Source organism: Doryrhamphus excisus, chromosome 13 (genome assembly GCF_030265055.1).
Source record: "Doryrhamphus excisus isolate RoL2022-K1 chromosome 13, RoL_Dexc_1.0, whole genome shotgun sequence".
Taxonomy (NCBI): domain Eukaryota; kingdom Metazoa; phylum Chordata; class Actinopteri; order Syngnathiformes; family Syngnathidae; genus Doryrhamphus; species Doryrhamphus excisus.
Genome location: NC_080478.1, coordinates 5,194,402 through 5,207,447, shown reverse-complemented (window position 1 = coordinate 5,207,447; position 13,046 = coordinate 5,194,402). Strand labels below are relative to the sequence as shown.

General features: G+C 40.2%; 1 protein-coding gene across 1 annotated transcript; it reads right to left on the bottom strand.

Annotated features, from left to right (window-relative positions):
- Window positions 1–1,112: 1,112 nt before the first annotated feature.
- On the bottom strand, window positions 1,113–8,179 carry LOC131140317 (uncharacterized). Its single transcript, XM_058090601.1, has 4 exons — window positions 7,867–8,179; window positions 7,097–7,135; window positions 6,713–6,764; window positions 1,113–3,367 (listed from the first exon to the last, which is right to left on the bottom strand). The coding sequence occupies exon 4, from the start codon at window positions 3,352–3,354 to the stop codon at window positions 2,266–2,268; it is 1,089 nt and encodes a 362-aa protein (XP_057946584.1). The 5' UTR covers window positions 3,355–3,367; window positions 6,713–6,764; window positions 7,097–7,135; window positions 7,867–8,179; the 3' UTR covers window positions 1,113–2,265.
- Between the last annotated feature and the right edge of the window lie 4,867 nt (window positions 8,180–13,046).

Below are 13,046 nucleotides of genomic sequence, written 5' to 3'. Positions count from 1 at the left end.
CGCCCCCAAAAACACCAACGCGTTTTACAATCATGTTAGTGTAGTGCCAAATACTGCACTTTCATAGGTGATTAAATGTATATACAGTATACAGTATACTGTATGCAAAACGTCTCAAAAACGCATTTTATTCCTACCTTGTACGTTGGCATGCGCGATAAGAGCGAAGCAGAAAGCTGAGAACCACTTGTCAAACAATTTGACCCAACTATTTGGTTCTATTCTGTTAGCTTAGCCTGCTAGTTTCGGTTCAATTGTGTCTGTGACAGGTGTTCGTTTAAGTGCATTTCTTCAACGACATATTTGTTAGTTGTCTCCTGCCGGTGCTGACTGACAGCGACCCACTGTGGACGTCCTGGGTATTGCGCAAACCAAAGCGTTAATACAAACACTGCAATTATAATCTGCATTTTTATTGATGATAATTTTAATCAATAAAAGTGGAATTTCATTCATTAATTCATTCATTTTCTACTGCTTATCCTCACAAGGGTGCTGAAGCCTAGCTCTGCTGTCTTCAGGCGAGAGGTGGGGTACACCAATTAACCTAACATGCCAACGCCAATTAACCTAGCACAGGGGTGCTCATTAAGTCGATCGCGATCTACCGGTCGATCGCGGAGGTGGTACTGGTCGATCGCTGGTCGATCGCGGCGTGACATTAAAAAAATATCATCCCAGCATCAATGCCGTCACTTGATTGATATACAGGGCAGCCATTCAGATGACAACTGAATGTTGCCCTTCGGGCGACCAATCAAATCAAACAACGTCTCTAAGTGCAGCAGAACTTACGATGTCAGCCTATCATCCATCCCCGTTACTTGATTGACATACAGGACAACCAGTCAGATGACAACTGAATTTTGACCTTTAGGTCACCGCTCATGCGTAAACAGCGATGCAAAGTGCTAAGCTAGTCGGCGAATTGCGTCAGATTTTAAGCCCTCGCTAAAGTTTATGGTCACTAAAATGAGTGAAGGAGCTGGACCAAGTAAAAAGGCAAAAACATATCACTTCCATACGGAATGGGAGGTGGACTTTTTTTTCACAATGTCTTTTTCCAAGTGCGTTTGCCTCATATGCCATTCTACCATCGCAGTACCAAAGAAGGGAAATGTGGAGTAATGTGGACGTAGTTACAAAAAAATGTTAATAGTTAATTATGTGTGTTTTGCAATATTGGCTCATTTGGTTATGTAAGGTACATCAACATACATTGTACGTACAAATAATCCTCAATACATTTGACAATAAATAGATGTTTTGCATTTTTGTAGTGGGTAGATCATTTTGACTCGGTCATTTTAAAAGTAGCTCGCATGCTGAAAAAGTGTGAGCACCCCTGACCTAGCATGTTTTTGGAATGTGGGAGGAAACCGGAGTACCCGGGGAAAACCCACGCATGCACGGGGAGAACATGCTAATTCCACACAGAGATGCCCGAGGGTGGAATCAAACTCATATCGGTGGAATCGGTCTCCTAGCTGTGAGGCCTGCACACTAACCTAAAAGTGAGGATGGGCAATTTAATCAATCATTAATTCCATTTTAATTTGACAATATTTGTTCATGAATGTGATTGTAGTTGGCTTACTTGTAAAGGGAAACCATGGGGAAAGATTCCACAACCTTTTTGCAGTACATTCATAAAAAGAGCAGAACACTCCTGTCTTTGCTTCATGTTTAAAAGCACCAACTGCTCCTGTCATGTGGACGATTTTTGTTGACGAGTTTTGCACGAGGCTTTTAAAACCAGCAGGATGCTCCTGTCATTTTCAAGATCTTTGATCTTTGGTGTTTTTTGGTGCAGTCCGTCCTTCAAAACAGAAGAGAACTCTTCATACATTTGCAGGATATCTGATGAGTGTGTTTGCTGTCCTTCCGTAAAACCACTAGAGTTCTTCTGTGGAGAATATGGAGAATCTTTGACTCGTGTATTTGCAGCAAAGGACTCCTGTCAAATAGCGGATTTTTGTGTTTTTGCTACACCCACTGGGGTGTTCTTGTCGTATGAAGAATCTTTGGCTCATGTTTTTACTCAAGAGCCTTAAAAGCAGCAGTGATTGAACAGTCCATCCTTCAAAACAGAGTAGCACTCTTGACACAAATAAAGGATCTTTGATTAGGATTTTGCAGTTGGCTCTTAAAACCAGCAGGGCGCTCCTGTCATTTGTTTTTGTATACAAAAACAAATGAAGATGAAGCACATACAAACAATGTGCTATCAGGTACATTAGCAATTTGCCAGTGCATACAAGCTTTTCATTTAATCAACAGCAAATCTAAAATGAAAACCCAGCATGAGATCAGCCTTACCTCACTGACTTCAAACAAAGCAGGCCATCTCGCCATGAAATCATCCACCATCGGTGCATCACGAACAACCTCATGTCTTCTCAATGCAAAAGTCTTTTCCATGTTGAGCTTGACAACCTCTCGGTTGTTCCTCTTCCTTACATCCAAGAGTAAAGCTTTCCGCATGGCTTCTAGACTCTCCTCAGTTTCTGCTGATGGGTATGTTGGGCAAAAATTAACTTCTGCTCTCTTTGCCTTTTTGATGCCAAAAGCTGCACTGTGCTTTCCAGCAGGTTTGTTTTTTATGGAGTTCACCGTCACTTCTGGGCATCCAAGTTTTCTCAGATGTGTGCGATAGTTAGACAGTTTATATTTTAAACTCATTTTCCATCCACCACATCCAGTGCTGGAGCCCTTCTCAGTTAAACATGCATGTCTCTTGATGAGACTCTGGGCTACCTGTTCCATCTCCTTATCAGTGACATACACTTTATACTGCACAATTTGCTGCACTAATCCATCAAGAATAGCTGACTTCAACTTGGGATCTGGAATAAGTGCAGTGCCATTTTGAATGTAAACTAAACCTGCCTGCTGAAGTTTTAACTCTGTGTCATAGGAGAACTTAGGTACATGAAACACAGCTGGCCAGGAGGACCGTGAGCTTGTAGACTCACTTGATGACAGTATGTCTGTATCCACAAGTTCACCTGGCCGTGATGAAGAGCCAGTTGTTGAGCAAGGACTTGATGCTTGGGGGTGTAGGACTGAATTAAGCACAGTAGAGTTATCATCATGTTGCATAGTGGTGGGCCTTGACATATCAATAACTCTAAGAGTGCCTCTGTCTTCCACCTCTGACATTGAGGTTAAGTTGAGAAACTCGTTTCCAAACAAGGAGTCCATGAATTGAAGTTTTAAGTTGCCCTGAAGTCCACATTGTCTCTTTACTTCAACAATAAGGTCATCAACTGTTTCAGGGAGTCCATGTGAGAGTGTCAACCTCTGAGAGCTGCCATCAGTCAATATGATCTTTAGGATCACAGGAGTATCCATCTTCAAAGCCACTCTGCAGAAACAAAGAAAATTAAACATCAGACATCAATATAATTGAAATGTAAAATCCAACAGTAAAAACCTATTTATCTATTACTGCATGCAGCAGGTATTTATAATGAAAATGTTTTTAAAATATAGTAGTGGATTTGGAAAAAAAGAGAAAATATGTAAAACACGGTAAATGCACATACAGGAGATTACATTTTCATAAACATTTATCAAAACCAATGCTGCAGGCAAGCTAGTTCATTTTACCTGCATAGTAAGAGTTTTAAAATCAGAAGTGCTTTCTCTGATGCAGAAGTAAGATAAGATAAGATAAGATGCCTTTATTCGTCCCACAGTGGGGAAATTTGCAAGTAGAAGTAGCACTAGTAGTAATGTTGACAAAAGTTAGTTTAAAAAGCTTATGCTGAAATAAACACCTTATGTATTCAAATATAGATTTTTAAATTACTTTTAGGTCTAATATTTATTTAATTGAATTTCAGACATTTTAGTACTTCAAGAACCTGCAGACATCCAAGGCAGAAGTATGAAACTAGGTTAGATCAAATTAAGACTTTTTAATGGCTAACATTTTAACTTAAATCACAACCTCGTGAATTCTAATTGAAACTCTTTACTTTTACACTTTTTAATGACTTACATATCATACACACAAGTTACAAACTGTCATAAACCCTCAGCTCAATTATTGCACACCACCTTTTATTTCAATATGTCTTTTCAAAGTCACCATACGGGCTGATCCAATCTTGTAGTCAACCAGTGGATAAGTATCAAGGAGTTCACTGGGTGCCACGAGAGTGAATGTTCTTGTGGGTGATGGACTGAGTTCAAAGGCTCTATAATAATGTTCTCTATACCAGCCACACAGCTCATTAACAATGTAGAATACACTGTCATGTAAAATGCAGATTTGGTTAATTTCACTAAATTCAGGCAATCCACCTGTTGTTCTGTGGGCCAGTATCATTCCCTTCCTATAGGTTATACCCTTGGTTGTCACACACTGTGCAAGTTGAACCTCAGGTGTGTCTGGGAACTTCTGTCTGATGACTTGTGCTATCTCCTCTTTGAGTAAGTCTACTGGTAGAGTGGCTACAGCTGAGACCTCTAGGTCAGACTTATTTAGATGTGGAGAGCTCAAATGGTACGCAATCATCATCTGATGCTTTGAAGCTAATGAGAGGGGCACATTCTTGAAGCAGCTTGTGTGTCGGATAACCTGTTTAAAAAAGCTGTGTTTAGCCTCAAAGCGCAATGTCCACTGTCCAACAAGTGGACCAAACAGCCTGATCATCTGGGGGTAGTGCTCCAAATAATGGTGTTTTGGTAGCAGCTTGATGTCTGGGAACAACGCTTGGTATCTCTGCCTGTGCTCTACAATTTTACTTTCCAAAAAAGCCAGCGAGTCATCACTACTATGCACAGGGGCAACAACAAGCTCTGTGATGTCCTTCAGGTCCATGAGAACAAGCCACGCAGGCTCATCTTCAGGTACAAGTGATCCAACCAAAAAAGGTAAGAACCGGAGCAAGCTCCAGTTCTCATGAGCATTTCCCCCCACTGTTTTCCTGCTGGAGAAACTTTGTGACACTGCATGAGGTTTGTTTGTCCTGTCAGCCCATTTGTAGGGAAACTTCAGAATGGCATTGTTCAGGTCAACTAATGTAAAATACTTTCTGGAAATAAGCACTGTTAAGCAACAAGCAAGCTCCACTGGGATTATACCCTCAAAAACATCATGGGCAAGATCAGGTGGATAGCCAAAGATGACATGAAAATGTGACAGATTTTGTGTGAAGACACATTCCTTTTTCACTCCAAAACAACTTGTACCTGTATCTTGGACTTGTCTGACGTGAGTCTGATGTAGCTCCTTAGTTCTCAGACTAAAAGCACCAGTTGCGACAGAATTTAGTTGAATATCACTGCTTTTTCCTGTGCAAAATCTGCAATAGTATTCAGCTGAAAAACTCTGCAAAAATCCTGCAACACTGTGAGCTCCCAGGTTGTCAGCCACTACACTGAATACTGTACCTTGAAGTGACTCACCTAACCGTGGGACATAAACACCGAGCTCTTCGAGAGTTTTTAGATCCTGCAGAAGAGGTTCAAAGATTTTATCATAACCATAGGTGTTCACATCATCAGTTTTGCACAGTACTGACAAGTAGATAGATGACAGTGAAGAATGAGAGCCCGGAGGCAAGTTAGCCAATACCCAATAAACAGCACAAAGCTTATGCTTCTTACGTGAGGTGCCAAGCGGGTTACAAGTTTCAAAGTCGTCAACATACAAATTTAAGGTGATCCTTGGCTTTTCTCCAGCAAAGAAACAATTTTCCTTAAATAGAGAGCCATCCCTTGAGGATCTGTACTGATATGACACACCAGAGTATGTGCCTTCCTGTCTTTGATGGCCCTCAACAACTTTAGTAATGATGTCTTCTCTACTTAACAGCTGCTGTAAAGACTTCAATATTGGGACATATTGGAAGCTGCGTTTGTTTTTAGTATCAAGAATGAATTCAACTGGCTCAACAACACCAAAGTTTTCCTTGTAATACTGCTTACGCAGATAGGCGGTACTTAGAGAGCCACCTTTTTGTATGGACCTTTGCACTGGATTACCAGAACAAATTGCATTGACAGTTTCTCTAATTGCAAGTTCATCAACAGAGAGGTTTTTTCTGATGAAATATGTCTCTCACAGTGTCACAAGATAATGGAACAGGGGCAGAACAGATCAAATGATGGAGTTCCCCAAGAAATTCATCTACCGCTGAAGTTGGCACATGGACCAAATGTTCTAACTTCAACAAAGCAGCTGCAAATCTTTGCTCTATGACCTTCTGCAAGTCCTCTGCATGCGAATGACTGTTTGAAGGAATGGCAGTATCTGACTGCTCAACACACTCCTCACTATTTTCCTCCGATTTATTCACAAATGATATCCTTGTAGTTATGACTACTTCTGGTTTAAAATCAACCAATGTGTGATGGCGGTGTTTTCGATTTTTGTGTGATTTAAAAGTACAATAAATGTTTGTCTTAAAATCACAGCCTAAAAACATACAAATGACCGTCTCGTTTCGTTTGAGATGGGCATTTATATGAGAAAAATAATCCTTCTCTGATGCAAAATCACTACAACTACAAATGTGACAACTGAATATTGCTTCTTTTTTGTGAGTGACACCTGTGGTGTGGATTTTACTTTGGTGGACAATTAAGGCATTCCACGTCTTAAATGTGCATGGACAATGCTGGTATGTACATGGATAGCGAGAACTACGCCCAAAATGTGGATGCCTTAACTTGTAGTGGTGCAAAAGCTTGGACCTACTTGCTACAGTTTCTGTGCACCCCTTACAACTCCACATTCCCTGCACCTAATCCTGTAACATACATCAAGTTCATCATTAGTCATATCATTCATCCACAATGTGCAAGCCAAATTGAAACAAAAAGGCTCACGGCAATACCATAATTCAAAACAAGATGGAAACCTGCTATCATGTCCAAATAAATTGATATGTTTTCAAACACAAGGACTAACACTAGCTTGTTTACACCAGCAGGATAACGCAAGTCTGTTTTTTCAAGTATAATCAAATGCGAAAAATACAAATAACATTTTCTATCAATAATAATAATAAACATTTTTAAATGTATCTGAAGGTAAATGAAAATGCAAATTTAGGGCTTAAAGTAATATGAGAGCACTTACTATAGAGCCTTCTGAATATGTATGATGTAGACGGTGAACCTGCGAAATAAAAAATAAATAAATAAATCACACACAATCATAAAGCAAAGGTGCTAGATGCAGACATTAACTTTGATTACACTTTCTAAACACAATGGCAAGTAAGGATAGGATTATCTAAAGCACACACACAAACAGTCCTAGACATGCCCTAACTTTGTACTAGTTCTTATTTCCCACATTACATTCTCACTCCCAGCGCGTCAAAACCCTTCGGTGTCAGTTTCTGACTCCCAATCTAAAATCATGCATAATGAAGAGCGACGTCACTTTGATTGGCAGCTGACTGCTGGCGGTCGCCTGCAAACACCTAGCTCATTCAATCACTGAAATCCGTCTGTGTTTGCGGTGTTTTTGAATTTCGGATAATTTTTCATGTAAATACTGGATAAATAACACGGCTTGCTGTGTGGTTAATTGTACTAACAGACTGTCCAAACAGTCGGCGCTCCGTTTTTTTTCATCACTTCGTTAGTTAGTTACTAGTAAATAGCGAGCTAATCAATTAGCATCGGGCTAAAGCCCTCCAGCGAGCTGCCGCCGGCTGGTGGTGTCACTAGCTAACGTTCCCCAACTTGATGCAAATATCAAGGCTATACATACACACTAATAGCTAGCGTTAACATGCCGTTGTAATTGTTATATTTGCTGCGTTACTGTTTGAGAACAGCGTTCTACTTAACTATCACCCAAATTACTAGAACAGAAACATATACATTTGAAGACCTTACTTTTTCGGTGACTGGTCCGTGGCTTGCTGCCGCAGAGTATGGCAATTTTTTCCACGAGCCAACTTTCGCGGGCTTAGTGATCTTCTTCTTGGTTATTTGCCATCCAAAGATCGGCGCATCAGCGCCAACTTCTGTTCCGGAGTGGTTAATGACATGTCCTGGCGATATTTGAATGTTTTCCATTTCCGGGTGGGACTAAACTCGATTACATTGACTTTGTTTTTTTTAATTTGATCAAGTTCATTTTACATGAAAGAAACTAGCATGTTCAACATTATCCAAAAACAACTTAAGTCTGCTTGACTAAATCACGTTCCCAAGCAGAATATAATTCAATCTGTGTTCAATTGTGTTGCATATACAAACTTTACTTTTATAAATTCAAAGACCCACTGTTTCTCTTTTTTTTCAGTGTAATCTGTCCTTCAAAACAGAAGAGAACTCATATGAAGGATCTTTGACTATGTTTTTGCTGTAGTTCCTTCTCTTGTCATATAGATGATCTTTGACTGGTGCATTGTCAATGCAACTGAAACAATGGCTACGACAAGCCCTGTGATAGATAGGCAGACTGTCTGTGGAATATCGAACATGTACAGGAGAGAATAAAATGAGTCGAAAAAACAAAAAGAGTCTACATCATCGCGGCCATCTTGGCAACTGACTTCAGTTGGTGGAGAACTTCAAGGCTCCATCATCCAATGATTCAGCCTGCACTCTACAGCCTCGTCACAATGAGGACGTTTATGACAAGCAACACGGCGACAGCATCTGATCAAACACAATAGGAAATATTTATAACGACGGCACACGTGTATTTATGAAGCACTATTTATAGCACCTCGGTGCCACCAAAGGTCAAGCGGTTATTCATCGCCTCTTCAATGAGCCATTTCGCCGGGATCTCTGATCGACTATTTGTGTCTGTTTGGAAATATTTAAAATATTACCAGGGTCGAGACACAGTTTCTTTTTTGTTGTTGTTGTCTGTTTCTGCAAGGATTAAAGCTGACGTCTGCATTATTGGATAATTGCTACAGGACGCTTTATTGGGTACACCTACCGAGATACTCCAGTAGCACAGTTCTAAGTAGTAGTCGTCAAGCTATTTGATTGAGACTGTCGGAGAGGCTGCTCAAAGACAGCTGGGATAGGCTCCAGCACCCCCCACAACCCTCGAGAGGATAAGCGGTAGAAAATCAATGAATGAATGTCAGAGAGACTTTGTTTTCACCAATATATTCACTATCTCTCCTCTGGACCATCTCAGTCTGGCCTAAAGGACTTTATCTCCAAGGCCTCTAACATGTAATGTCCCTCTGATGTACTCCTTCCTGATCCTATCCATCCTGGTCACTCCCAATGAGAATCTCAGCATCCCCATCTCTGCTACCTCCAGTTCTGCGTCCTGTCACATCACGCCCGACACTTTTCTCCACCCGTTCCATCCTGCCTGCACATGCTTCTTCACCTCCTTTTCACAATCTCTGTTGTTCTGTACTTCAAATTGTCCACCTTTTTAATCACTGCTAAAACGTGTAATGACCACATTACACATTATGGATGCTAAAGCTACTTAGCATTCACAAGACGTCTTGAAGTAGCCTTTTTTTCTTGAGAAACTTCAGACTGTCCAGTGATTGCCAAAATGAGCACAATAGGCCCCCTTCATTTTTTGGCCCTTTGTACTGAGTTGTGGGCGAGCACAGAAGGCTTTCCAGATCTTCCAGAATCTGCACCTATTCAACTGTCCTTCTTTGGACTTTGTGCTTCCCGTTAAAATGGATGGTCCCTTTTAATGTATTCCATCCACGGCCCGCCTCCAGGCACGCGGACATACAGGAATAGGAATACATTGACTCGGTTTGGCTCCTATCGTGACTTAACAGACCAATGGGAGCTGTGGTAATATTTCATACTGGTGAACGCTTAGCCCATGTTCACAATACGTAGCGCACATGGCAGAGCTACCAAGCCACTGAATATAGTTTAAATACAAACTTTGACGTCTACTTGTGGTGTGTAGACGTCAGCATCACTAAGCCTGATTGGGCCTGCAGGCTTAACACACCTTAATATACGTACATCTTGTAATATATGCAGATGACGGTACCAGTAAGCTTTCACACACACCCCCAACGCAGTGGGAACATTTCATTAACTTTAGCACAACGTTTGTTGTTCTGTTCCCGTCAGAAGTCAGCGTGGCGGCAATGCAACACAAATGAGCAACCAGGAGAGGAGGGATGGGAGTCAAACACGATTAATATCATACAAGGCACATTCAAATTGTGGCCATAGTAAATAATGAAAGGTGAAATCATTGTAATATCATCTGTTCCAGGGTCAAACCTTGGCTGTCCTAACCTGTTTGAAGTGTACATACAGGCATTGTTTGAAGTTGTCACGTGTGGGGTTTCGGTGGACCCCAGAGACGAGAGGGGGGTGTGGTGACAAGAAGGCCACCAGAAGCGTTGGGAAAGCAGGAAGTGACACCGGGATGGCAAGCGAGATACGCTGTAATCTGAGGGAGATCGGTGACTGCAAAGTAGTGTAGGTGAAAGTGATAGGTAGGATGAAGGATGGATGGTGTGAAGGATGACCCTCATAGGGAGGAAGATGAAGAGGGCAAAGGCAGAAGTACAATTGATTTCATTTAAGTGTGCTCGGAAACCCTCAAGAATAAACTCAAAACATGTGACTTGAACTGAAGTTACGTGGCGTCTTTGAGACCCCTCATTGCTCATTCTCCTACTAGAGCTAGGATGGACACTATGGACACTATGGACACTATGGACACGCGTTAGGTCAATACATTCTCACACACGTGCGTGCTTATTATGCCATATTTAGCAGTACTTTAATGAATAAAATAATGTTGGCAATAATGCCAACATTAATGCCAAATAATGACATTAATGCCCAACAATGCCAATTAATGCCAATCAATCCTGATCGCAACCCTTCCACTTTTGGGGAGGCACACGTCACGCTTTGCAGAAGAAGGCTTTGCAGGGCAGCGAGTGGGTGTGGTGCCTTGACACAGGAGTGTAATCCAGGCTGGACCATTTCAGGCAATGACCAGGTGGAGAGAGCAATGTCAAGGGTGGCCTGGTTTTGGGACAAGATGGGCATCCTCGCCGAAAACGCCTTGCTTTACGTGTGCCTGAGACCTGCCGACTGAGACTGAGTGGACAGTTGACAGTTTGCACATAGTCAAAATCATTAATGGGATAATTATCCTGTGTTCTATGTACTACATGGTGACCAAAGGTCCTGTAATATCTAAAAGCAATCATCACTCACTAAATGTACTGCAAAAAAGGTCAGTAAGGATAATTCATAATGCCGCCTACAATGAACATACTAACTCCTTATTTCTAAAATTACAAATACTTCAACTTGCTGATATAGTTCATCTTCAAACAGCTAAAATAATGCATAAGGCTGAAAATAACCAATTAGCTAAAAATGTCATCCAATACTTCTCTACAAGAGAGGAGAAATATGATCTCAGGGAAGAAGTACATTTGAAACACTTCTATGCTAGGACTACGTTATGCTAGCCATAGCATTTCAGTATGTGGAATCAAACTATGGAATGGATTGAGTAAGGAAATCAAACAATGCACAACGATGAGCCAATTCAAGAAACAATACAAGCAGTTGATGTTTGCTAAATACAAGGATGAAGAGTCTTGAACCAGTCATGATGTGCTATATATATCACTATATTGACATGCACTATGGTACACATTATGGCATTGGATGGTCATGTCAAAAAATAAAAAAATAATTAAAAATAAATAATAATTAAAAAATATATAAATTAAATAAAATAAATAAAAAATTAAAAACATTTTTAATTTAAAAAATGTATAAAATAAAATTAAAAACAAAAACCTAAATTATATTAGGAAAGCAGGAAGTGAACAAATGTAACAGTTAGTGATTGTAAAAGTACCAGATGGAGGGGTAGGATTTAATAAGCTTTGCTTCTTCCTACTCCTTTTGGACATGTGGAACTGTGAACTGATTATGGGATGCACTCAATTGTAATCTGATGCATGTTCAAATGAAATTAAACCATTTCCATTACCACATTTTATGTAAAAGGACATCAATTTCGGAACTATGGGCCATTATTTAAAACAATACAGTCACCAATTGTATTTGTATTACAATTTGTACCCTCACTCTTCTCTCTCATTCATATACTCCATCTTGCTGCGGCTAATCTTCATTCCTCTCCTTTCCAGGGCAAACCTCCACTCTTCTAGCATCTCCTCCACCTGTTCCCTACTCTCACTACAAATCCCATTGTCATCTGCAAACATCATAGTCCATGGATATTGTCTGTCACACCCCCAGCACATCTTACCACTGTCTTACAGTCCTCATACATGTCCTGCATCATTTGAACATAGCTGAAAATGTGCAAAAAAGAATAATGTGCAGATCAATAAATCGATGTAAAACCCTGAGGCTCAAACGAGCAACAATCAGGTGGAAGACACGCACAGAATAAGCGGAATGTTCCATGTACTGTTATATGTTAAATTAATTTCCACCAATAGGGGACGACATTGAAAAGTATGGATTCATTTTCAATGGGAAAAAATGACAGAAAATATTCAGTTATAGAAAAGTACTGATAGTCCTGAATGATCTGAAGATGTTGGTGTTGGACTGCTTTGTAGCAATGAGAAATGTATAGCAGAATTTGAACTGTCGAAAGATGTAGACTGACAATCAAACCAGCAACAATCTAGAAAAAGCTTCTACTAGGCAATCTAGTCAGCAATCTACTCGGAAAAAGAGCATGATTGTACTTGTGTGTACATTTGTGTATACTGAAGCTATGAGATAACCATTTCATTTTTTTATGTAACATATTTATGAATAAAGAGGCAGAAATTTAAACTGTAAAAGTCTGATTTGATTCATTGATTTGCTATACCACAGAATAATCGTTTGTTGCAGCCCTAAGCAGAATGTTAAATAAACTAATGGAAAATGGAAGCTGATGTTCCACTAGTGCCAAGTAAAAATAGTCACAGAAAACAGGACAACATTAAATTCCTTTGAAGGTCCCAATAAGACAGCCATCTTTAGAAATTGATTCACGTTCGCATCACTAGCAGACATACTTTTCCAAAGAAACAACAAAAAGCCTAAAA

Coding starts and splice junctions, on each gene's coding strand:
- LOC131140317 (XM_058090601.1), bottom strand. CDS start 3,354: ATGGATACTCCTGTGATCCTAAAGATCATATTGACTGATGGCAGCTCT.